Source organism: Lepidochelys kempii, chromosome 5 (genome assembly GCF_965140285.1).
Source record: "Lepidochelys kempii isolate rLepKem1 chromosome 5, rLepKem1.hap1, whole genome shotgun sequence".
Lineage (NCBI taxonomy): Eukaryota > Metazoa > Chordata > Testudines > Cheloniidae > Lepidochelys > Lepidochelys kempii.
In genome coordinates this window covers 72,410,198-72,436,861 of record NC_136384.1, presented here as the reverse complement: position 1 = coordinate 72,436,861, position 26,664 = coordinate 72,410,198, and the positions used below count along the sequence as shown (strand labels likewise).

At 39.5% G+C, this 26,664-nt stretch overlaps 1 protein-coding gene across 4 annotated transcripts in view; it reads left to right on the top strand.

The window, feature by feature from the left end:
* The window catches only part of MCC (MCC regulator of Wnt signaling pathway), a 361,506-nt gene that overhangs the window by 116,209 nt on the left and 218,633 nt on the right, over positions 1-26,664 (top strand). For 2 of the 4 annotated variants that reach the window (XM_073344710.2, XM_073344709.2), the window contains exon 1: positions 6,636-7,228. The exons of the other annotated variants lie outside the window; for them this stretch is intronic. In XM_073344710.2, coding sequence (XP_073200811.1) covers positions 7,172-7,228 — 57 coding nt within the window. In that variant the 5' untranslated portion in view covers positions 6,636-7,171. Of the gene's footprint in view, positions 1-6,635; positions 7,229-26,664 lie in introns of those variants that run through there. 4 annotated transcript variants of the gene reach the window in all.

The following is a 26,664-nucleotide window of genomic DNA, read 5'->3' as shown; positions in this document are numbered from 1 at the left end:
GATAGCTGGGTCATGCTCTCTCCAGTAATGGTTAGAAAGTGGAAGACTGTATTCCCTGAGGGATATTGTGAGTGGGAGGCCTTGTAAAATCACTGTAGCACTAAAAATTTCTATATTTTAGAGCAATTTCAAAAGCAAAAGGTAATATATGAGGAAGTTGTATCCCATCCAAAGAGAATGCTAGTACCCAAACTGACATAATGGATCTGACTCTCCAGAGACAACAAAAAGGTAGCATCTGCAGTAACTGTTTGTGTGGCAGGATTAAGGGACACCATAACATCCGGATAACTCTCAATTTTTCTTTACTGTAGGTAAGTAAATGTATTGTCTTTTTAAATCTATAAATAAATGGGATAGAGTGGTCACCAGATTATTAAATTAAGAGTGAGCAGAGCTCAGCTAATAGTGGTTACTAGAGAACACACTACCCTACTAGTTTTGAAATTGTCACAGGAAGACTGTCAGTGAAACTACACTTGTCTACAAGCAGTATGCAACCTCAGTAGTTGGTAAGGGTTATAAAAAGCACTCACTGATGGGACTGCATTATGTATATGAAGTAGCTCACCCTGGTGTCTTCGGTTTGGTAGAATATATTTTTCATTGACTGTTTCCTTTCTCCGTCAGCTTCAATGACAGTGAATCATGTCCAGTTTATTATTATTTATTCGTATTATGGTAGTAACTACAGGCCTCCACTGAGATAAGGGCCCCGCTGAGCGAGGCAGTGTACAAACACATATTAAGATTGTTTACACTAGGAGCTAGGCTGTGATTCCCAGCTCGCATTAGGCTTGCTCACCTTAGACATACTCATACTAGCTTTCCTTGAGCTAGCATGCTAAAAATAGTAGCACTGCCGTGGTAGCATGGGCAGCAGTCACGAGCTAGTTGTGCTAAGTACGTACCCAAAGGGTTTGGGGGGGTTTACTCAGCACAGCTAGGCTGCCCATGCCACCGTTACCATGGCTACACAATTTTTAGCATGCTAGAGCTCTTCAAGCTAGTGATGGTACGTCTTACATGAGGAATCACCCCTAGCTCTAATGTAGACATACATCTTAAGAGAAAGTCCCTACACCAAAGAACTTATAGTCTAAATAGAGAAGACAGACAAAGAAGTCAGCAGTGTGCCCTTGAGTCAGCAGTGTGCCCTTGTTGCCAAGAAGGCCAATGGCATTTTGGGATGTATAAGTAGGGGCATAGCGAGCAGATCGAGGGACGTGATCGTTCCCCTCTATTCGACATTGGTGAGGCCTCATCTGGAGTACTGTGTTCAGTTTTGGGCCCCACACTTCAAGAAGGATGTGGATAAATTGGAGAGAGTCCAGCGAAGGGCAACAAAAATGATTAGGGGACTGGAACACATGAGTTATGAGGAGAGGCTGAGGGAGCTGGGATTGTTTAGCCTGCAGAAGAGAAGAATGAGGGGGGATTTGATAGCTGCTTTCAACTACCTGAAAGGGGGTTCCAAAGAGGATGGCTCTAGACTGTTCTCAGTGGTAGCAGATGACAGAACGAGGAGTAATGGTCTCAAGTTGCAGTGGGGGAGGTTTAGATTGGATATTAGGAAAAACTTTTTCACTAAGAGGGTGGTGAAACACTGGAATGCGTTACCTAGGGAGGTGGTAGAATCTCCTTCCTTAGAGGTTTTTAAGGTCAGGCTTGACAAAGCCCTGGCTGGGATGATTTAACTGGGAATTGGTCCTGCTTTGAGCAGGGGGTTGGACTAGATGACCTTCTGGGGTCCCTTCCAACCCTGATATTCTATGATTCTATGAAAGGCTGAGAGAAGGGGAGCATTACTATCCCTGGTTTACAGATGAGGAACAGAGACAGTAAGTGAATGGCCTGTGGTCATGCAGGAAGACGGTGGCAAAGCCAGAAATTGAACCCTGATGTGTAAGTCTCATTGCAGTTCTTTAACCACATCTTCTTCCGAAAAATTTTACTGTTCTTGCCCTTGAAAGCTGCCTGTGGCACAAGACATGGTAATGCACCTAATCTATCAACTAGCATTTATAAAAAGAAAAGGAGTACTTGTGGCACCTTAGAGACTAACCAATTTATTTGAGCATAAGCTTTTGTGAGCTACAGCTCACTTCATCTGATGCATACTGTGGAAAGTATAGGAGATCTTTTTATACACACAAAGCATGAAAAAATGGGTGTTTACCACTACAAAAGGTTTTCTCTCCCCTCACCCCACTCTCCTGCTGGTAATAGCTTATCTAAAGTGATCACTCTCCTTACAATGTGTATGATAATCAAGGTGGGCCATTTCCAGCACAAATCCAGGTTTTAACAAGAATGTCGGTGGGGGGGGGTAGGAAAAAAACAGGGGAAATAGTTACCTTGCATAATAACTTAGCCATTCCCAGTCTCTATTCAAGCCAAGTTTTTTTGTTGTAATATCGCAACTTTCATGTCTGTAATCGCATGACCAGAGAGATTGAAGTGTTCTCCGACTGGTTTATGAATGTTATAATTCTTGACATCTGATTTGTGTCTATTTATTCTTTTACGTAGAGACTGTCCAGTTTGACCAATGTACATGGCAAAGGGGCATGGCAGGGGGCAGAAAATCTGGATTTGTGCTGGAAATGGCCCAACTTGATTATCACACACATTGTAAGGAGAGTGATCACTTTAGATAAGCTATTACCAGCAGGAGAGTGGGTTGGGGGGAGAGAAAACCTTTTGTAGTGGTAAACACCCATTTTTTCATGCTTTGTGTGTATAAAAAGATCTTCTATACTTTCCACAGTATGCATCCGATGAAGTGAGCTGTAGCTCACGAAAGCTTATGCTCAAATAAATTGGTTAGTCTCTAAGGTGCCACAAGTACCCCTTTTCTTTTTGCGAATACAGACTAACACGGCTGTTACTCTGAAACCTAGCATTTATAAGGTTCTTATCACTATGGTACTATACCTGACCACTATATATGGATTTATAAACAGTGAGGCTGCCTGGATGTATTCAGTTAGATCTGTCTAGGTTTTGAATTTTGTGATGGAATATGATTTCATTGGTCTGACAGATAGCCCCAAGAAATGGTTGACTTCATAAAAATTTAAAAGAGCAGCCATTTTAAAGTCTTTTAAAAAGTTCTTAATTTATTCAAAAATTTCAGAACATGTTCTAGTTGTCAATTAGACTTAGCTTTAAAAATGTAATATGGTAATGATTTTATTTTTGCAAAAGAGAACAAAACTAACCGTAGCTGTTAGTCTTTTCATCATCTCTTCTAAGCAAAATACCTCAGACCTGGGACTAGAACCCTGGTTTTACAGCTGCAACAACAAAGGCCTCTAGCACCTGAGCTGAAAGGAGAGGTCTGTTATCTGCTTACGTATATAGATTGATCCTTTCTGTTTTCTCTGAACTGTAACTAGCCAGTAGAGGACAACATGCTTACACCAACAAATGAAAGCCTATGACAAAAATAAATCCCTTTGGCGTTGGTTAGTGAGCACTGGATTTGGCCCATAACTCCCATTGACATCAATGCAAGCTGTATTGGACACCAAGCCATTCACAACAAAAATCCAGCAATACATATGCTTAGTTACAACGTATTCATTATATCTTCCAATTTACCAGTGCATAGGTCTTCAAGGATGTTTAGCCAATGTGTAAAGTTGGAAAGGGAAGTAACAAGCTGATTTTTAATTCAGGGTACTTTTAATGCATTTTAACTCAAAAACATTTTCAAACAACTTCTTCACACTTTGCAGAAACATTCTCCTTTGCCATTACTAAACCTAGTAATTTCCAAATGAAAACAATTTTCCATAATAGAGACCAGACTAGAGTTTTATAACTCAAGCTGATGCTAACAGAAGACCCCAATCCTTCAAGGATACATCCACTTAGCTTTACATACTGCAAGAAGTCAATAGGACTACTCACAGTGTATAAAGCAAAGCAGGTGCATTAATCTTTGCAGAATTGGGACTAAACTAAGCTGCTCCCCATAATATACTTAATGAAAGACCCTTTAAAAATGCTAAATGCCTTTCAATGCTGAGTGTGAGGTGTCAGCACTTATTCTCTGTTCAGGCTTCTCTGTTTTAGTTCATAGTTTATGTAACCCTCTATCACCCATTTGCAGTGTTCCAGCATTAGTAGTGAGAGTCATCTGGGATTAATGTAAATATAACATTCCCTCAGGGTTTAGAGTTTCACTCTGCATCCATTTTTAACATTTAGTTTTACACAGTCTTTGGCTGCGCCTCCTGATATTCCTTAGCATGTCTGAATGTATTTGAATTCCATTTTTACTTTTCCACTGGTGACTCCTTATTTTCTTCCATAGTGTTACTAACAAATCTAGAAAGTGGCAGAAGAATAAGGGTATAAGTGTAGAGTCACTTAAAAATGTCTCAAAAACAGAGTCCATCTCAAATGCATCGCACCCTCATATTTAGAGCTGAAGTTTCTTTTTTAGATTGTAGGATCATGTACTCCTGTGTCAGCCACTGGCTAGCCAGCAAGTAGTTCAAAAAGACTGTTGACCTTAGGAGGGCAATACAGAATTATTTTAGGACCTTTATCCCTTTCTCTTTCAGTTGGGTTGTGTTTGGTTGTGTAAGGGTATAGTACTGTAAAGATAATGTGCTGTAACCCCATGTGAAATGGGTGTGCCTGAGGATAAATTTAGGTCTTCACTCTGGAATCTATCCCTTTTGCAGAGTAAAGTCACTCTTGACTTCTATTTGGAGAGGTTAATTTAGGAAGGAGTAGAATATTCTTAATTTTTCTTTGTCAGCGATGGTGGATTTTTAAACAAAAAATAACTCAAGGTTTATAAGTTTCAGAGTAGCAGCCGTGTTAGTATGTATCCACAAAAAGAAAAGGAGTACTTGTGGCACCTTAGAGACTAACAAATTTATTTGAGCATAAGCTTTCATGAGCTACAGCTCACTTCATCGGATGCATTGTATCAAAACATTTTATGGTAATTCACCATCAGGTGTCTCTTTCACAGGAGAAAACATGGGTAGCCCCATTATAGTGTGCAGGAAATTAATGTGTTTAACGACTCTACATATGAAGATAAGAGCATATATTCCTCAACACTGGGACTCCCAACCTGTAAGGCACCTCGGACTTTACAGAGAGGTGGGACACGCCCATCTTTCTGGCTGCTTCTGGAGACCTGCTGAGCCAAGGCCACTGGGCATGTACTCTGGTCCTATTTTCTTAGGCAGCTGTACTCAATGCTGTTCCCGGCCCTATGCACAGCAGCGTTCTACCAGCAGAGAGCAGCACAGTACGTTGCCAGCAGCTGGGGGACGGTGAACGGGAACACGCGTTGGGGACAAAGGAGATAAACAGGCAAGAATATAAGAGAACACTGAGGGAGGTGAAGGTGAGAAAGGGAAGGTAACACAAAAATAAGAGAATTGGGTGCAGAAAACGGAGTGAAAAATAGAGGGGATGTATGCTGGACAGGGAAGAAACTAGGTAAAGAAAACAAACAGTTGATGCTAGAAAGCAAAATCAGGAAGGAAAAGAAATGATGGAAAATGTATCCAGGGTGGGGAAAAAGACAATGTACTTAACAGTGAGACTGCAGCATCCACACCTGCTAGGTCTTGGCATGAAGGGGAAATGGGGAGGGACTGATACTCAGATCCTGGTCTATTAAAGCAGGATGTGCTCCAACCCAAAAGGTTTAATTGCTATTATTTTGATAATCTCTTTTCCTCTATGGTCTTAATAGACTTTATTGTGATTCAGAAGAATTATCGTTATATCTGATGATGATTATTGATCCTGTAATTAATATAGGTGAGGAAAACATACTATTCAGAGGGTCTTTTTCAGAATGCTACCGTGGCAAGCACTGTTCCCTGTGTAAATGGATTTGCCAAGGTGTGAAGTTGTGCCGTTTGTCCTGATTTGATTTTTGCTCTTTATAAAAATCAACTCTTCCCAGGATTTGATATTTTAGACATATGGTGTATTCATTAAACAAAGTGATCAGATACACTTCAGTCACAGGATAAGGGACTCCAAGCTTCTAACTTCACCAGTATAACCAAGCAATGTAAAGCAGTATACATTTTGGCTGAGTGGAGTATCTATAGCAGGCAAGGACTGAGGGGAAAAGGTTGTCACTAAATCTTCTGTTGTATGTTTTGTTGAAATCAGCACATTCTTTATAAGAACCTATATTCCTAGGAATTTCCTGGGCTACTAGTTAGATGCTAAATTCAAATGATTGATTTTTTTTATTCATCTAATAATATCTGCCCTAAATTTTGTAAGATTTTAATGTACCATGTAAAATTCCTGGTTTTCAAATATAGCTTTAGGTTCACTTCAATTTTCTGAAATCATAAAAAGAAACTCGTATAATTGCATATGGAAATAGGGGGAAATAAGAATCTAGCTACATAGCTAAGGAGGTAACTTTTACAGTTGTATGCTTACCTTGTAGTTTTGGTTGCAGTAATCAGTAATTAGCGTACAGAAAGCTGGAAAGATGCCTGCAATTCCAAAATGAACTCTGTGTAGCTCTCTCCTTCCCCCTCCCTTTCTCCTTTGGCACCGCCCCTTCCATGCATCCTTTAGCTAGAAGCAAGACAGCTGTGTTTGATCATAAACCACTTACAACTCCAGGCTTAGTGGACGGGGAAACTTTAGCGTGAAGTACAGCATCAGTTTGTCTCGGCTCTTTTTCCTCTTCTAAGACCTTAACAGTACTTTGATTGTGTTCTCACTGTGAATTCATCTGAAGCTCACCAAATAGGTGCCAGGATATTAAACTCCTCTGGGAGATGCCCTCAAATCTAGCTGGGGAAAAGGCAGTGTAAAACTAGAGGCAGAGCTGAAACATAGATTTCACATGGACTTGGGCAGTTTTAGTATCCAGGAGATCATTACTAACTGTCTGCATTCTCTGTGACTCTGCGCTCTGCAGCTTTAATGAGTCTCTTGCAGAAATGGATTGTTTGTGAAATGAAAACCAATTTGGCTCCTTTAGAAGACCGTGCATCGTTAATTTAGGTTCTATAAATGTTAAGTGAAAATGGCTGTCTAGAGCAAAATGTGCAAGACAGAAAAATCTTGGAGAAGAAGGGAGTGTTGAATCTATTGAGCAAAGCTTGGAAGCATTAAAATCTGTAGAAATAGCCAAGCCCTGAAAAGTCTAATCATGAATTCTGGAGTTGCTATGAAATATGGAAATGACTCCTCTGCGGAGCTGAGCGAGGTAAGCAGTTTCAATATCCTTGGGTTTTTTATTTTTTTAATGCTTTTTGTGTTTTAAATATAGTATCAGTCCCTTTTTGGCTTTCAGTCTGCAGGCACTTCAATTAAAGATTAATAGAGTGTATTCTTGTTCTGACTTGCAGTGTTAGTCAGGAAATGACCTGAACTTGCTTCAGTCAGAAATAAGTGGTAAAAGGCAAACGGTTGTAACTTTGCAGAGACCTTTTTTTTTTTTTAATGTCGTCCTGCAGCAAGGATTCCCCCACCTTCCCAAGTGCTGCATTTATACACAGCATTCCTCTTTGAAGTAGGTAAAATACACAGCGATCCCAATTGAGATTAAGCAGATGGTTACTAATTTGGAGTGGAGGGTGGAAAGCAAACAGCATTATTAAGCCAACAATTTTGGCAGAATCACATGATGTATTTGATTATGTTCAGCAAAGGTAATGCTGTTTCTTCAGATTAGACTAATATTATTTTAGTTGGGGGAAGGGAGAGGAAATAAGCCACTGGGACTTTTACTTCTTGCAGCATAGGGTGAAAAACTGTTGTATTCATTCCTTACTGTTGTAGGTGTGTCTGTTCTTTTATGCTCTGACAGCATTATGTTTTTTAAGCAGATTTGAAATTAAAGCCACATCAAGTATTATGCAAATATTTAAACAGTTGTTCTAAGATGCATATTTTTATGGTTATTGAAATGCCTTGGGCATATCATTTGGGTAGCTTTGATTGGACTGAAAATTGCTGATATTGGTCACAACATACAGCCCAGAGCATCTTATTGGGGTTAAAACATGGTTTTAATGTTCCACAGAATATATTGTCTTGGTTTAAAAAAAATTCTTTTTCCTCCTTTGACACACATTTTATGTGCCATGCAGTTAATTTCTTTTATACTGTCTCTCATGAAAAGCATCATATCATGTTTTACAGAAGGAATTGGACAAAAGGGTAAATGGTTTACAGAGTTAGGTGGCTAGGAAAAAAACTATATATCAAGATAAAGAGTGGAAATATAAAATCAATAAGGAAACAAATAGGCATTCTAGCAGATAAGTGAGAGTGAGGGGCAATGGAACACTGTGGAAAGGGCACAAGTAAGGAGCAAGGGTCCATGTCAGTGCAGAATCATGCAGTTCAGGATAGGAACCAGTGCAGTATTTTTATTTAAATTTTCTTTCATAATAAAAGTGCTGTGTGTATATTTTATTAGTCATTTAAATAATAGGAGTTCCATTTCATTAACTGTGTGTGGATCTTGCAAAAGGGAACTTAAGAATGAAGGTCTTGTCTACTCAGCATAAACACTAAAGATCTCTGGATGCTTTTTGTAGAGTGGGAGACTGCCCTGGTGTCCTTGGCCAATACTAGCTTTTATGCAGTGAGTACTATATGCTTGCTGGTTGATGGAGTCCATCCCAGGGTAGTTTTATGTGTGTGTGTGTAATTTATTTTTGTATATTATATACCTTTCATCCCAAAGCTATTATAAGCTTGATTGCTTTTTTGAACAAGAGCCTGTTCTTTTTACATTACCTGTGTTAGTGCAACAGCAGTTTGAATAGCACTTCACCTCCAACTATTCTACTTTTAAATAGGATTGTGCTGTCCTGAAAGCTACCGTATTCCCACTGAAGTCAGGGTGTGTGTTGCCATTGACATCAATGGGAGAAAGATTATGTCCTTATTGTTTGTTTGCTCTTCAAGCTAGTTGAGTGAAATCTCTCATATCTCCCAATTTTTGTGTGTGTTTTGGTTTTATACCTGTTTCAAAAGTAAATGTTTCAAACCAGTGCAGTGTCTTGGGAGAGTGCTGCTAGGACAGTCATCCAGAGCAGACCATATTTAACAATATCATTTTCATCTTGGTGTATTGCTTTGGAATGTTGTTACAGGTTAGCAAAAAGAAAAGGACTTGTGGCACCTTAGAGACTAACCAACTTATTTGAGCATAAGCTTTCGTGAGCTACAGCTCACTTCATCGGATGCATACTGTGGAAACTGCAGAAGACATTATATACACAGAGACCATGAAACAATACCTCCTCCCACCTCACTCTCCTGCTGGTAATAGCTTATCTAAAGTGATCACTCTCCTTACAATGTGTATGATAATCAAGTTGGGCCATTTCCAATCATACACATTGTAAGGAGAGTGATCACTTTAGATAAGCTATTACCAGCAGGAGAGTGAGGTGGGAGGAGGTATTGTTTCATGGTCTCTGTGTATATAATGTCTTCTGCAGTTTCCACAGTATGCATCCGATGAAGTGAGCTACACGAAAGCTTATGCTCAAATAAGTTGGTTAGTCTCTAAGGTGCCACAAGTACTCCTTTTCTTTTTGCGAATACAGACTAACATGGCTGTTACTCTGAAACCTGTTACAGGTTAGGAGTTCATTTTATTCAGTCACTGGGTGGGACTTTAAGCCATATTAAGAGAGTTCTTTTAACCTTGTATTCAGTGATGTCACCTGGAATTTTGACATAGGAGGCCCTCCAACTCAGAGTATCTGCGATGGGAGAAAATATTGAGGGAAACCTGTAATCTTTCGCCCTGGGAATTTGTTTTTAAATTTAGCTGCCCCCTATGTTTCGATGGAATTGATTACATTTGTGATCTAGAGCTACTGAGACAGAGTTTGGTTGAAAGAGCAGGAGTACTTGTGCACTAACAGACTAACACTGCTGCTACTCTGAAACCAGAGTTTGGTTGCTCATCTCTAAATTTAAGTGACCCACACAGTTCTTTTCTTCCCAGTAGGTGTTATATGAACAACAGGGCCTCCAAGGCTATCCTTTTCTTTTGGCTCCCTCTTCCCCATTCTCCTTGCCATATGTGGATTTTTTATTTTTTTGGCAGTACTTGAAAGATGTTAAGTGCTGTTTGTATCTTTGGTTTGTGTTCATGTTTTGTACCTATTTTTTTGGTCTTCCTGTCTCTCTTTTTATTCTCTTCTGGCTTTCCTTCCTGCTTATGACTTGTTTGCTTTTGCCCATTGGGAGAGTGTAGCACCACAGTCATTTAAAGAAAATGGCTGCAGTGGGAATTTTCCTAGGATCATACAGTCTTAGTGAGTTTTTTGCTCTGTGGCCATCTCCCTACTGGCACTATCTAGTGCAGGGGTAGGTAACCTATGACACGCATGCCAAAGGCAACTCACAAGCTGATTTTCAGTGGCACTCATACTGCCCGGGTCCTGGCCATCGGTCTGGGGGGCTCTGCATTTCAATTTAATTTTTAATGAAGCTCCTTAAACATTTTTAAAACCTTATTTACTTTACTTACAACAATAGTATAGTTATATATTATAGACTTTTAGAAAGAGACCTTCTAAAAACATTAAAATGTAATACTGGCACGTGAAACCTTAAATTAAAGTGAATAAATGAAGACTCGGCACACCACTTCTGAAAGGTTGCCAACCGCTGATCTAGTGCATCTGGTTTGGTGAAAAATATGGCAGTGGGCCAGTAATACACACACTTATTTAGGGGAGTTATATCCTCACTTCAATGTACAAAGTTCCAACCATGGAACTTCCATTATTAGAATTAGTGGATAATGTAGAAATCTCTGAACATATACTCTGTGTGTGTGTGAAATTAATACACATACACACAGAGTATATGTTCAGAGATTTCTACATTATCCACTAATTCTAATATTTTCTACATTATCCACTAAAATTAATACACACATGCCTTTCTGTGAGTCAAATGCACAAAATAGAAGGTAAAAATTAATCACTATCCATACAGTTTGCAAGGGGTGTTTTTCTGAGATTTATGCCAGTATTTGGAAAAACTGACAAATCTACTTTCTCCCCTACCATGGATGCAAAAGTAAGTGTGTGTGTTTTTCTTTTGATTTGCAAATAGAATGCTGATCTAATCTCTGATTTTTATTGTAAAAGTAAACAAAATCTTGATATCTAGTTGGTATGTCCTTTTCCTTTGTTTGCCTTTTTTCTCCAATCAAGTTCACACAGACAGCAAGGAAAACTGATTTCCATGGTAAGCCAGTCATGTTCCCATCAGAGCAGTATGATTTCAGTGGCTGCTGAACTCCAGAGTTGAAGTTGTCAATATTGGTACGTATATATCAGCAGCTTCTCTGGTTGACCCTCCTCTACTCTCCCACCAAAAAATAAATTCGGTGTGGGGAGAAGGAGACATTAGGAGAGGTTGGTCTGAAAAATCTGGAAGTTTCTGATGGTAACATTGCTGCCACTCATCAGAATGTAGGATAGGCTTTGTTAAAGTTGTAAATAATTCATAAGGTCCAACAAGGCCTGGTTGTAGTATTGTGAAAGAGGCTACCTGCTGCCAGTGCTATGGTGTGAAGTATTATTTGGAGAGATTTCACTTTGAGGTTGGATCAGTCAGGGGATAGGGCGCCCAGAATTAGATAATCGCTATTCAGATCGATGTGTTTAGTCCAATGGTACCATTAACTATTGAATGTAACTACACAATGTGTTCTTAAAAGCCAACATCATGAATGCCACTTAAGAAGTTTGTTACAGGCAACCAATTAAGTGGAGAAAAATTATTTGCAGTTACAAAGATAACTGACCCACCCTCCCCCCTAGGTTTTCACAATGTTCAAAGTGGGGCTGTACTTCAGAATGTTCCCACTTTTTTGCAGAATACCTGGATGAATGTGCACAGCGAGGTTTTTTTTATTACATAGTCCATTTCCATATATATGAAGGTTATTGTTGTTTATGCATGTACTTAATTTTACTTCCTGCTGAGTAGTCTACAATGTGGCTACTCGCCGTAGTAAAGTTAAGCACACACATAAATGTTTGCAGGATTGGCACCTTATCAGATTTAAGGGCCCAATTCGGTCCTTGGTTATGCACAAAAGATTCCTGTCAAAGGCCGTGGAAACTGTGCAGATCTGCCAAGGGCAGAAATGGGCCCTAAGAAAGGTTTCTGCAGACTCAGGGCTGGTATCTCATTTTTGCAAAACAATCCACATTTTAAAGAATGAATGTTTATTTTATGTGGCCATTTCCTTTTGCCATTTGCTCTGTAAGCTGTGATGGGGACATCATTTCTCTAATAGGTATGTTCTTTACAATGCACCAAATTAAAAAAATCTCTCTTCTCAGGTGTACATAATTTCTTCCCTTTGCTTTTCATTATCTCTGCTTAGATTTCATCAGTTCAGAAAATTAATGTAGCTGCTTGCATTCTTGGATACAGTTGTCCATTCTTTAACCACTTACAATGCTAGGAACAAACTATTTCATTTACTTCACTCCTTTTAAATGAGAGAGAGAAATTTAATCGAAGTAGTGTTTGAATACTATGTCCCCACCCCCTTCCAAAGAGATTTTTTTTGTATTATTTTTGGTGGGAGGAGGTAGAGGAGTGAGGTCTCTGGAGAACAGTGGGATGACAAAATTCTATACATAGTACAAGATACGAAGAACTAAAGGGACAGTGCCAAGTTTGAGAGGGGTAAAAACAGGAACCCCGTGACAGTGGTGTCCTTCAGAATTTCAGATTTGTATTTCCACCTAATCACCACCACCACCACCACTACCTTGATTACTCCTGCTTCAAGAAAATAATGAAGAAAAGTAACAAAATTCAAAGGATGAGGCTGCTTGAGTCATATATGCAACCCAATAAAAAGACATTGCTGTGTTGGGTCAGAGAGTGGGGCAGATACAAGTGAGGGAGCCTGATATAGATACAAGCCCAATTGGCAAATACAGCATTGACAATCCCCACCCTGCTGTATTTTCTGTAAGTTTTCAGTTCTTTTTAGGATATGATTCTGCTTGCACTAGTGCTGTAATGTACATGCGGGGAACTGGGAACAGGTTTGTACATACTTCGGATTGGAAATAAATCTTATGGCCTTATTTTTGTCTTCTGAGTTTTGAAATCTTGAGTTTGGCAGTCTTGCTATCGGACAGTCAGAAAGTAGTCTGAATCCATCACTGGCCAGGCTGTAATGGGGTTGTTGCAGTGATACAGTACTCCTTTACAGGCATAGTGACCACATCTCACATTGGTATCTCCCTCTCACTCCGTTGTCTAGTGTTATAAGACGCGTGCCTGACCTCGTGTAAAGAAAAACAGTATTAAAGGTTTACAGAGATTGCTATTAAAAGGCAACGTATGCTGCATATTGGTATATAGGAGAGATTACAGTTTCCCCCTATACTTAGAAGATAAGTGTTCTGGTAGTCGTTGATAAATTGGTGATAACTATATTTATATAAGTTGAAAAGACCTTAATTTTTTGTTGTTTATGAGTGACATTCCATTGTTGGGCAGACCTAGCCCTTTTTGAGAACACTAAGCACTAAAGAATAGATGCATAACTGACTCTTAAGGTAATAATAAACAGCTCACATGTCTTATATCTATCAAAGCTAAATGCACTGGTTTATTGACGGTTGGAGTGACATTGCATTGCATGTCGCGTAAAAATGACTTTCTCACAGCAGAAAGTACCCACCAAACTTTGGAGCATCATTTCTGTGGGTCTGGTCTGTCTACCTTTTGGTTCCCATTGATCTACAGTATACACTAAAATGGGGGTGCAGATTTTATTCAGATAATCAGGAGCTCAGATAATCAAGAGGGCAGGAGCAGCAGCGCAGGGAGCCCTCTGCAGCCCTGCTGTCATGGCCCTCCACCCTTCCGCCTGTGACAGCAGAGCTGCGGAGGGCTCCCTGCACTGCTGCTCTTGCTGTCTCGATTATTGCAGGCGCCAAGGGTGGAGTGGAGGAGGTTATGGTCCTGGCAGGGCAGAGCAGAAACCCATGGTCAGGACTCTGCTCTGCCCCACCAGGACTGCAGTCTTATCTGCAGGATTGGGTGTCACCAGCCCTGTGGCAGTGCAGAGAGCCCTCTGCAGCTCCACTGTCACAGCCCTGCTCGCACAGGGTATGTCTACACATGGATAAAAGACCCATGGCTGGTCCGGGTGAGCTGACTCAGGCTTGTGGAACTCAGGCTGCAGTGCTAAAAATTGCTGTGAAGATGTTCTCGCTCTGGCTGGAGCCTCGCAGGGTCTCACACCTCGGACTCCAGACTGAGCTCGAGCGTCTACACAGCAATTTTTCAGCCCTGGAGCCCTGAGAGTCCGAATCAGCTGATCCAAGCCAGCCTCAATTTTTTTTTATCCCTGTGTAGACCTATCCTCGGTCCCATGACAGCAAGGCTGCAGAGGGCTCCATGCACTACCAGAGGAGCCATTCAGCAGCAGGATGGGCTCCCTGTGGCTGGGAGTCTCCTCTTTGTTGTTCAGACCTCTGCATTATCTGAATCCCTTCCTTGTTGTCCCCCAGCAAGGAGAATGAGGAAGGGATTTGGATAATGTGGATGATCAGATAACAGAGTTTTGAAAAATCGGGCATATACTGTATTAGGAAGTGCTCAGCACCTCAAAGTACTGGGTCTGTAATTTGCGTTTTAATGTCAACTGTATAGAAATTTCTTTCCCTGTTTATCCGCTCTTCCTTCAGAATTTCTCTCTCTCATTTTTATCTCCTTCGCTTACACCCGTTAGGCAAGCTTCTGCCCTCAAATGTGCATGTTGATCTCTCGGGCCACTAATGACTGACATTAGTGGCCCAACTCCTTAAAGTCACATTTGGCCCTTTGCATTTCATGGGTAGTTTATCTTAGCCTGGTATTGAATATCCTATACGTTAAATCAGATTAAACAAATGGACCTGATTCATTGCACGTTGAATCACGGTATCCTATCATATACTGGAAGGCCATAAGGGACCATCAGATCATGTAGTCTGACCTCCTGTATACTACGGGCCACCAGCACCACCCAGCCCGTCCACATGCGAAACCCAACAACCCCAATTAGACCAAAGTATTAGAACCCTGAGGAGAGTAAGGCTATGCGTACACTAGGAGCTAAGGGTGTGAGTCCCCTGCCTGTGTACAGGTATTTGCACTAGCACCCATGAGTACAAATAGCAGCGTAGCCATCGTAACACTGGTAGTGGCACCGCAGGCATGGCTGAGCTGTGCGGATACATTCCCTTCAGTTTCCGGCGGGGCTGTGCTCCCCGTGGCTCAGCCATGCCACCGCTGCTACCCGTGCTACCCTGGCTACGCTGCTGTTTGTACTCCCGCTAGTGACAGCGAGCACAAGTGTGCCTACACAAGCAGGGGGATTACGCCCCAAGCTTGTAGTGTACATGTAGCCTAAGCTGCTGTGTGCCAAAGGGAGAGAACAGGCGCGCCAATGCCCAAGGCCCTGCAGTGGCGGGAATTGATTAGATATGAGAGACCCAGTTAATAATTCTGGCAGGTGCCCCATGTGCCATGCTTCAGAAGGAGGCGGAAGAAACCCTCCAGGGTCCCTGCCTATCTGATGTGGGGGAAAATGCCTTCCTGACCTAAGGTAGAGCCATCAGTTACACTCTGAGCGTGTGAGCAAGAAGCAGCCTGGCAGGCACCTGAGAGACAGAATGTTCTGTATCCCTTTAGAGCACTGGTTCAGCTTCCCTAGAGACAGTGAGGTGCAGTTTGCACCCTCTGTGCCTTTATGGGTAAGCTAAGCCCCATATCTTTTCTCTTTGCTCCACTGTGTATTGAATGGCAGGATTTTATTCAATGTTAAACCTTACAAAGCATTCAGTGTTTAAACCCTTTCAAGACTTTTGTCCTAATGGATGCTTCGACAGTATAACCACAGCACCTAACGAGTTATGGTAGATCTCACATTGTTGCAGGTATCCAATTTAAGGAGGGGATTCAAGCGGAGAATCATAATGGTAGAGCTCAGGGATGGTAGCCAGGAAGTCTGGATGTAACTTGTATATCAGATAAACTTTAATCCTGGTTATTCATAACTTTGCTAAATCTAATTTATTTTTATGCTTTATTGTGATCACTTATGATGCATTGCGTAGATGAAAGTAAGTATCCTTTTAAAAGAGGGGGAGAGGAGACATTCCTATGCTGCCTGTGCGCACACAGTTTAGTAACAGATTGTCTTAGTCAGGTTGGCTTGATGGCATGTTATCAGGGTACTGTGCTGCCAGTTTAGAAATCTGGGTTAGAACATGAGCTCAAATCCTTCATCTGTCTGAGGGGTTGCATTTTTGGCATGACCTGTGCATGTCATTTCCAGTGTGACTGGTGCATGGTATTTCCGGTGTAAAAAACATGCAAACTTCAAAGAACATTTACTTTCTGGATTTGTGTGAGCTGCTTATCAGGCACACAGTGTTTCAGGCTTGGATGTTATTAAATTGAAGTACTATAAAAAGATTACTCCAATGCCCAGACGCTGTCAGTGCAGATAATGCTATTCTCCAGACTCCTAATGAAAAAATGGCAAAGATTATGTAACTTATCTGCCTGATATTAAAATATTTCCAGCTATTAAGACAGAACATTTGAAAAAATGCCCCTGGCCTGGAGATTTAATAAGGACAAATGCATATAGGGAGAGTAACATTCACAATGTACTGGATTCCCTAAACGTTTTTAGAGAGGTTTAATGGTTTTATCCCTAGATCTATAGTGCCAGAAACTCATTACTTAGGAAAGGTGGTTTTGTTTTTTTTGTTTGTTTGTTTTTTTTTAGCTAAAGATCAAGAGATCTCCTCAACCTTTGTGGGAAGAGAAAATCCATGGTTTAAGTGATCAGCCCTCAAACTATCAAGGCCCAAACCAAAGCTGGAGGATGGTTTCTGTCTTTCAGAATTTGTTTTTGTTTTGCTCAGAGCTGGATGTGGATTGCAGAGTTACCAGTTTGCAGAAACAAAATTGTGGAGGGGAAGAGGAAGGATTTGGATATGAAATTGGATGCTTATTATAAGGATATAGTTCAGGGTATAGTCCAACCTGAGCCTGAGAAGGAGCCAGAATTTATCAGTGTACATTGCCAAAGAGCCACAGTAAATTTGTCAGCAGCCCTCCATCAGCTCCACCCCCACTCCCAGCGCCTCCTGCCCACCAGCAGCCCCGCTGATTAGATTCATAAATATTAAGGTCAGAAGGGACCATTATGGTCATCTAGTCTGATCTCCTGCACAATGCAGGCCACCGAATCTCTCTCACCCACCCACTCCTGCGATAAACCTCTCATGTATGTCTGAGCTATTGAAGTCTTCAAATCGTGGTTTAAAGACTTCAGGGAGCAGAGAATCCTCCAGCAAGTGAGCCGTGCCTCATACTACAGAGGAAGGCGAAAAACCTCTAGGGCCTCTTCCAATCTGCCCTGGAGGAAAATTCCTTCCCGACCCCAAATATGGTGATCAGCTGAACCCTGAGCATATGGGCAAGATTCACCAGCCAGATATCCAGGAAAGAATTCTCTGTACTAACTCAGATCCCACCCCATCTAACATCCCATCTCAGGTCATTGGGCCTATTTATCATGAATATTTAAAGATCAATTAATTGCCAAAATCATATTCTACCATCTCCTCCATAAACTTATCAAGTTTAATCTTAAAGCCAGATAGGTCTTTTTGCCCCCACTGCTTCCCTTGGAAGGCTATTCCAAAACTTCACTCCTCTCCTCTGATGGTTAGAAACCTTCGTCTAATTTCAAGTCTGAACTTCCCGATGACCAGTTTATATCCATTTGTTCTTGTGTCCACATTGGTACTGAGCTTAAATAATTGTGCTCCCTCTCCGGTATTTATCCCTCTGATATATTTATAGAGAGCAATCCTATTTCCCCTCAACCTCCTTTTGGTTCGGCTAAACAAGTCAAGCTCCTTGAGTCTCCTTTCATAAGACAGGTTTTCCATTCCTTGGATCATCCTAGTAGCCCTTCTCTGTACCTGTTCCAGTTTGAATTCATCCTCCTTAAACATGGGAGACCAGAACTGCACCCAGTATTCCAGGTGCGTCTTCCCCCTCCCTTCCTGCACCTCCTGATCAGCTGTTTCATGGCATGCAGGAGGCTCTGGGGGCATGGCAGACTCAAGGGAGGGCATGGGAAGGGGTGGAGTGGGGGCAGGGCCTGTGGCAGAGCCAGGGGTTGAGCAGCGAGCAGCCCCCAACACATTGGAAAGTTGGTATCTGTAGCTTCAGCCCCGGAGTCGGTGCTTCAGCCACATATTCACTTCTGAAGAGCCGCATGTGGCTCCGGAGCCACAGCTTGGCCATCCCGGTATAGTGAGACGTTGATTCTACTATGGTACAATTGGCTGATGTAATATTAAGACACAGAATGTGTTCTTGTTGATATGTCACTGCTGTTGTTTTCAGTTGGTTAAGAAGTGTTATTAATGATGTGACACTGTATCAGTTAAATTTTCAGTTTGTACTTGTGTGCTGGGAACTGTTGATTTCTAAACACAACAGGAAAACCTGTGGGAGCTCCCCTTTAACATGCAGTAATAATATGTCAGTGCAAGCGCACTCTGTGGGGAGATGTAGTGATCTCTGAATTTGAGGATTCTGTGTGAAAGAGGGAGGTAGATCTGGATAGTGTTGGTGACTTAATTTCTGAGACATGAGGAGGCACAGTGTATTAGTCCTATGTCAAGGTTTGCAATATAAATGAGTCTTCTGTCTGCATGAATTATTTAGATATTCTTTTAAAGAAACCTGAATAACAGTAGATGTGTTCAATAAGATCACCTGTTAAGAGATCAACTCTGTTGTTGACTTCTAGGATTAAAATTTTGTAGTTAAAATGAAAATATTGATTGGATTTATTTTATGATTGAAGTAAATCTTCTAGTTCAATCATGCCAAATTAAAAAACATTGAACAAATATATTCTGTACATATACTGAATTATATCTATATAGATATAGTTGTGTACATAGATGCAATAAATTGTGTATTTATTGTAAAGCTGAATAAATTATACTTTTTTTTTTTTTTTTGCTGTTGCAAATAAGTGCTACTGAAAAGATGTATTGGTAATTTTTTTTTTTTTTAAGCTAAGAATTGTAAGAATGTTACATTAATCCTCTGTCTGTTTTTTTCAAACAGTGCCTCTGGGGTTGAGGTCTTGACTAGAGGGAGGCAGCATGGTCTGGTAGATAGGGCACTGAATTGGGACTTGGGAAACCTGCATACTATTTCTTGCTCTCCACTGGCCTATTTGTGTGACTATGGGCAAGTCCTTTCCCTTCTCTCTGCCTCTGATTCCTTCCTCTGTTTATATCTTAAATTCTTCTGGGACAGCCCTGCCCAGAGGTACTCTCTCTTTAGGTGTTTGTTCAATGCCTAGCACAGTGAGGCCTGCACGCATTACGAGAGTATAAATAATAATATTTGTGCTCATTTAAGGATCCCATGATGATCAGATTCTAAATCTGGCAGTATAATTACCCCTGCAGCTTAATCTGTAAAGAATGGGGCAGATCATCAGCTGGTATAAATTTTCATAGCTGTGAAAATTCAGTGAAGCTACGACAGTTTACACCAGTGGTAGATCTGCCCCAATATACTTTTTCATTTCATGTTCTGAAATGTTGTGCCTTGTTGTTTGTACTGTTGAATTGCTTTCAAGTTGCATACCTTAATGTTTATGTTAAAAAAAATCTATATGGTACATTGCAAATACATGCTGTACAGAATATTTTAAAACTACATATGTACGTATTTGGATGTAGAATGTGGACATTATTTTGAGGTTGAAGCAGAAGTGATTGTTTCATTGCTATTTGTGTTTTATTTTTAAACTAAATTTAAAATATGTGCCACTTATTTTAAGCTACATTTAAAATTTAAACTAAATTTAAATTTGTTGCTATTTGTGTTTTGTTTTTTGTTTTTTTAACTAAATTTTTTACCTTAATTTTGCTGTGCAGTCAGTGGCATCTACAGTGGCCAAATGTCTCTTCAGTTTAGGATGGAATAATTCTAACCCAGATAAATGGGTAGTTGGTGTTATGTGATGATTCAAGAATAGCTGTTGGTATTACTTGCTATTTACCAATATTGTGTATTAGGTGACTTTTTCTAAAACAATATTTATTTTGAAAACATTTATATCAGTACATATTTCTGTTGCTCAGTTGCATTTTTTTTATTTACTACTGACAAATTTGTTGGTGAGTACATTAATTGTTCTTTACAATGTTAATGTTTCCATTGCAGTACAGACAATGGAGGAAAAAAGGAAAGTAGAACCAGCTTATACCCATTAGAGTATCAGCTTTGTTCTGGCATATTAAATATTTATAAACATTGATACAGTTTCCCAAGTTTTTGACATAGTATTTCATCTTTGTAATCAAATCCATTTTTTTTAATTCTAAATTTTAAAATCTAAAATAAGCGGACTTGTGTATATATATAGACTGCCATTATTCATTAGCTGTAGTTGGAGTGATAAAAGCTATAATTATCATTGTATTATAGGTGGGGCTGAAAGCAGTGGCTCTTATTAAGATTGCCTAACACTTTCCATTATAAAGATACTGGTTTCAGTTGCTTATAACTTTTCCAAACTTGAACCATTTAGGTTGAAATTTTTCAAGGCAAGTATCTGTCTGAGGCCAGAATTGAAAAATTACAGCCAAAAATGGTTCTGATGATTCCAAGAACAAGGCTAGTGAAAAATACCTTGTTTTGCCCTAGTAAAGCAGAATCTTCTGCATTATCTTGCCACCATGCTAACCTGTACAGACTGCTTGGTAATAGAATATAGTCTGTTGTCAGTGCCAACCTAAAGTCTTTATGTAGAACTTCTTGTTGCTGCCTCTGCAAATAATGGCTGTGCTTATCACATTTAGCAAAGGTTATACCAATTAGTGATGCTGCTATTATTGTAATGTACAGATTTATTTGACTCTTGTTGTTCAAACAAGCTTGTATTGGTCCATCTTTTTGTATCAGGCAGTTCTTTACAAATACAACCTTTCCCTTCCCCCAGTATGTGTCTAATATTCTGGTTCCTGCAAGAGCAGATTATTTACTTTCAGAGATCCAAATTGTGTTTGAAATTACTGGTGCTAAAGATATAACAGTCATGTAGCTCAGCATTTTCCCTATAAAGCTTCATGCATGTGAAATTGTTCTACCTGATCTGACTAACACCATTCCTTCCAGTAAAGATGTTCGAAGAAAGCCTCTATCCATTGTTCAATAAATCATGCTGTTGCTTTCAATATAAATGAAATGATTAAGTCGTTTGACCTGCACCAGTAAATGATACTTCAGGTATGTATGTGTTGATCGTATCCAGTGATATTAATAATCTATTTAAATATTATTTTAGCCACGAAGTAAATCAGATGACTGCTGTACATGAGAGAAGTAATTTCCTATTGGCTTCTGTCTTGTCAAAGTCTTTGTTTAAAATGTGTATTGAGTCTCTTCATTTCTTCCCCAAGGTAATTTACACATGGAAGTTTTACATAAAACATAGAATCAGACTCCAAGGAGAGACTGCTGAATTGGAATTAATTTGCAAACTGGATACAATTAACTTAGGCTTGAATAGAGACTGGGAGTGGATGGGTCATTACACAAAGTAAAACTATTTTCCCATGTTTATTCCCCCCCCTCCACTGTTCCTCAGACCTTGTCAACTGCTGGAAATGGCCCACCTTGATTATCACTACAAAAGGTCCCCCTCCCCGCACTCTCCTGTTGGTAATCGCTCACCTTAAGTGATTACTCTCGTTACAGTGTGTATGGTAACACCCATTGTTTCATGTTCTCTATGTATATAAATCTCCCCACTGTATTTTCCACTGAATGCATCCGATGAAGTGAGCTGTAGCTCACGAAAGCTTATGCTCAAATAAATTGGTTAGTCTCTAAGGTGCCACAAGTACTCCTTTTCTTTTTGCGAATACAGACTAATACAGCTGCTACTCTGAAACATACCAAAGCTGACATTCAGCCTGGCTTTACTGAGACCTTACCTTTCCTGAAAGCACACTCCTCCACACACAGACTGCCTCCCACATTCCCCAGGCATAGCTTCATGGTTTTGTGAATATCGGTAATATGTTTATTTAAGAACTATGAAAGTCCATGCAATTGAGTTTCAGTATTTTTATTCCTTTTGCAAGTGAAAGAATTATTATAATCGCTTTTCATGGATGAGTTATTCTCTTAATCCTGTGGAAATTGCTTTAAAATCCTATATTTCTGTATTATTGGTATGTTTCGTGCTAAATCCATTTTCTTGTGTATCATAGTATAAAAGTTAAAAATTGATTCCAATCAGGAATGGATAACCATCATGCTGCATTCAGAATGTTGCACAGTAATACTCCTGAGTAATAAGATTTCAGTTTTCATCAGAGTGATTGGCTAGCATGTCTTTTAGACACTTGAACTACTGTCCCTACATGGAATGAGCATAATAGTATTAGTCCAAAAAGGTGATACAGTTTCTGTGAAGAAATAGTCTCAAAAGGGTTTACTTGAGACAGCAGTAAGAAGGTTAATTCCCTCAAACATTTCCATCTGAGGGTGTCGTCATATATGAGATTGAAACTGACAATATAAGAAATTAAAAATGACATTTTTAATCAGTTTGAATATTTCCTTTCAACCTAAAGAAAGGTAGAGTCAGAATCTAATGTGGTTCACACATGACTTTTTAAACTAAATCTAACTGCAGTGTAGCATGACATTTATTGTAACATTTTTTCCTCCTATTGATCTTAATTTTTGGAGTAAAGCGTAGTGTTTTTATTAAATTATGTTTCCTGTAGAGATATCAGATGGAGATTTTAAAAAGTTTTAGTTATTACCAGATGTTGAAATCCTGTTTATTGTGTTTTTGGACTGCTGTCTTCATAATTTTTTTACAAAATTACCCTACAGTTATCACATTAATATTATTGAATCCAGAATTTAGTTTATTTTATTATTAATATATGTTTACACTGTTGACATTTGCATGTATGAAACAAAGGAATACCCTAATGGGAGTAGTATAATCCTATAATAACAATATAATGAGTTTATTTATAATACCTGTCATCTCAGAAGGAGCCTAAAGCACTTTACAAACTACTCTTTTTGTGTATATGTGTTTAATAATAATAGTATACACACGGCAACCTCTGCACCTCACTCCATTTGTCCATATTCCCCAGGTTCTCTGGAAGATCCTAAGCCTCCTAGCAGGAGTTCCAGTCTGACAGACTCACTCAAGACTGTCAGACCAGAGCTCCTCAGTGATGAAAGAAAACAGTAGGTTTTCTAGAGGGAGAACATGTCTCAAGACCAGAGTTTCCAGCTCTTCTGTGGAGTCAGCTGCTCTTTCTGACAAGTCTTTTCGAGGTGACTAGTCTGCACTAAAACCTGCTTTACTAGTTTCCGGTGTATGGTCTGTTTTAAAGACACAGTGTTTAATAAACATCAGCCAGCATCTCCAAACAAAAGGTGGTGGTAAAAGAGGGATGAGATAGGGTTGATTATTCCTGGTATTTGCTAGCTCTGTTCTGTGACTTCTGTGCTTGTTGTGGCCACAGAAGTGCAGTAAGCCAGGAATTTCTAGTTGCTGTGATTTTATTGCTAAACCATTGTCCAGGAAATGAAACTTCCCAGGAGACATTTCAGCAGTAAATCCAGTCCAAGGATAATCTGTACAATTCCTGGTGTGGTTAGGAGAGCGCCTTACAATTTAACATCATCTGGTACAGAGTGCCAGAAATTGCTGCCTTGACTCTATCTGGTGTAAATATGGGGTGGCGCAAGGGCTCTGAAAAATGGGAATCAGTCACATTATCACCAGGGGCAATTTTCTTGGTCAAAGAACTTACCTAACTCTTCCATTTCTAACATGTAGTGTAGTTTAGTTATCAAAGATGTGACTTTTGACATCAAATCAATGTTTATATTAGCAAAATAGATACCTTTACGTTCTAAAACTATAATGTGGAAATAAATGTCTTGGGAGAAGCACGTACTTCAATTTGAATTCACCACTTTGTTGAAGCTGAATGTAAGAAAAATTAATGTCTAACTTGAAGAAATCTTCCTTAACCCTCTGAAATGCTATTTAACGCAAAAGAATCAGACTTACAGTAAACTACTAGTGTTCTGGTAACCAGTTGGCCTCGTTTTTGGTCCTATCATCTCATTCTCTTCCTGGGTTTATGAATGAGCCTATGGGAAAATGGGTTATCTAATAATATACTCAAAGCAAGTCCCCTAGCACCAGATTTTACTGAATGAGTGACAGCTATGCTTTTCATATTAGTGGAAGTTCACTCAGCCATCTTTTGGTACTGTATAGTTTAACTCTGGTAAAGCAACTATAAAAATGGCATTATAGGGTGTCTGTTACGTCCCAGTCGTTACTAAATCAGATATGCTCATTTTACAAATCCAACAATGTGAATTTATTTTCTACCTGCCAAACATGCAAACTCAGTCTATGCTCTGAGAATCAAAATGGGCCCTTTCCTTCTCATGCATCCTCACCTGAACTCCATTTTATTTGTAAACTAATCAAATTGTATATGTCTCAAAGACATAATAAGCATGGGCAATTAATTACTGTAAAAATGACATTGTGACATTTTAGAATAGAACGTCATTTGAAATGTCCCTACATGGAAGTAATTTAAATAATACACAGGAATCTTGGGATTTTAAAATTTTCTTTTTAAAAAAAAAAGTTTTTGAGCCCCTTTTCTTCTCATGAATTATGAATACAAATTGAGCGCAAAATTGCATTCCTCATTATTTGCGCTCACAATTCATGGGCACACAAAGGAGGCCCACAGCTGAAAATCAGATCCTGTGTATGTCACTCACGTGCATATACTGAACTAAATGAGCTTCTGATCAAGGGTGACAGAAAGACATGATGAAAAGGGAAATCTGTCTGGCTGATGAAAGCTACAGTTTTGTACGTATTCATCACAATTATACGGACCAAGATTGAGTGCTTTTTCATTTGAGGATCTGATATCAAGTTGAAATATTATCTCCATTTTACAGATAGTGAAAGTGAGGTACAGCAAGATTAAGCGTTTTACACAAAGTCATACAAAATCTGTGAGAGGCAGGAGGAGAACCCGTTTTACCTGATTCTTAATCCCATGCTTTAAAATGAGCAGAAGCACAGATTGTAATATTTTTCCATGCACTGGCCCTGCCAGTTCTAATAATTTGCCCTTTCCCCATAGCCAGAAGTCAGCTGGCAGATTGTGATACCACAGACATTGGACTGTAATATCAAAAGAACTTGGAAATAGGAGACTAGAAAAGCAATATAACTCTGAAAAGTAAATTAATACACTATAATTTATGCACTGAAGTGGTTTGTGGAAATTCTAACATTATAATATTAAAAATATTTATATTGTTAAAAGACGAGGCTCATAAATTCCAAATTGTTAATTATATTTTATTACAGTCACTGCCAGAAATCTTATTAGCCAATCTGATAACTCAATTCCTGTTCCCTGGCTTTGCATTGCAAAGAAGAGTGCATCCTATCTGGGCATAAATATCTAGACGATTAGAAGTTATGGAGATAGAAATTACATTGAAACACAGTTAAAAAAATTTTTTACAAAATCCATTAAATGGAGGATTGAATTTAGACCTTCTTACATCTTAAAAATAAACTATATTGTTGTAAAGTCTAAGCAGATTTGATGACAGGGTTGGAAGCATTGTGGCTTAGTAATTTTGAAACAATAGATAAAATAATGCTTGATTTGCAGGATTTACAGGTAAAAGTGTACAGTGACTCCCACTTGTATGTTTTAAAGAAGAAAACTCATCTGCTTTTTGAGCAAAAAGCATCAGAATAAATTGCATTGCACCAATGTGGACATTTCTTTCACCTCTAAACAACCATAACCCTATTTTAAATGAACAAAACAATATTTATTAATTTCTGAGGCATCTGCTCCCCAATTCCTCCCCTTTCCCTAAATCTTAGGCTACAGAGGTAGATCAGAAGCAAGTGGAGGGCAGAGAACTTCCCTTGGTGGGAGCTAGGGAAGATCATCATCAGTATTCAGAACCCCTAGGCTCAAGTGACATCAGCATTCTTTTGTTTCCCGTTTGTTGGTGCTCCCAGCCTGTTCTGTTTAGTCTCCCTCCCAGCCCCTTTTACCACCAGCTACACTCTGCATGGCTCAGTGTTCTTCTCCATTCTCCCATGTCCCTCATTAGCCCTTCTATCCGGTCAGTGTCCCCATCCCTTTCTCTTCCTACTGCTTTGAACCTATTAACTTATCCCTCCTGCTCTTGCCTTACCTTACCTGGTATCTTGTAATATACTTCCAAAAACTCCATGTGCACCTTACACAATGTTTGGGAACCATTGCTGATCACTTTGCTTGCATGTATGTGCGGTTCTCATACCTTTGTCTGCCTTTTCTAATTAGGCCTTGATCGTGTAAAATGCTAAGTGTCTTCAATATGGGTTTAAATTTAAAAAAAAAAAAAAAAGAAAAAGCTTGTAGAACAGGAGTGCTTGGCATCTCCGTGCTGGATCAAGCCTTAGATTGTAAACGTTTT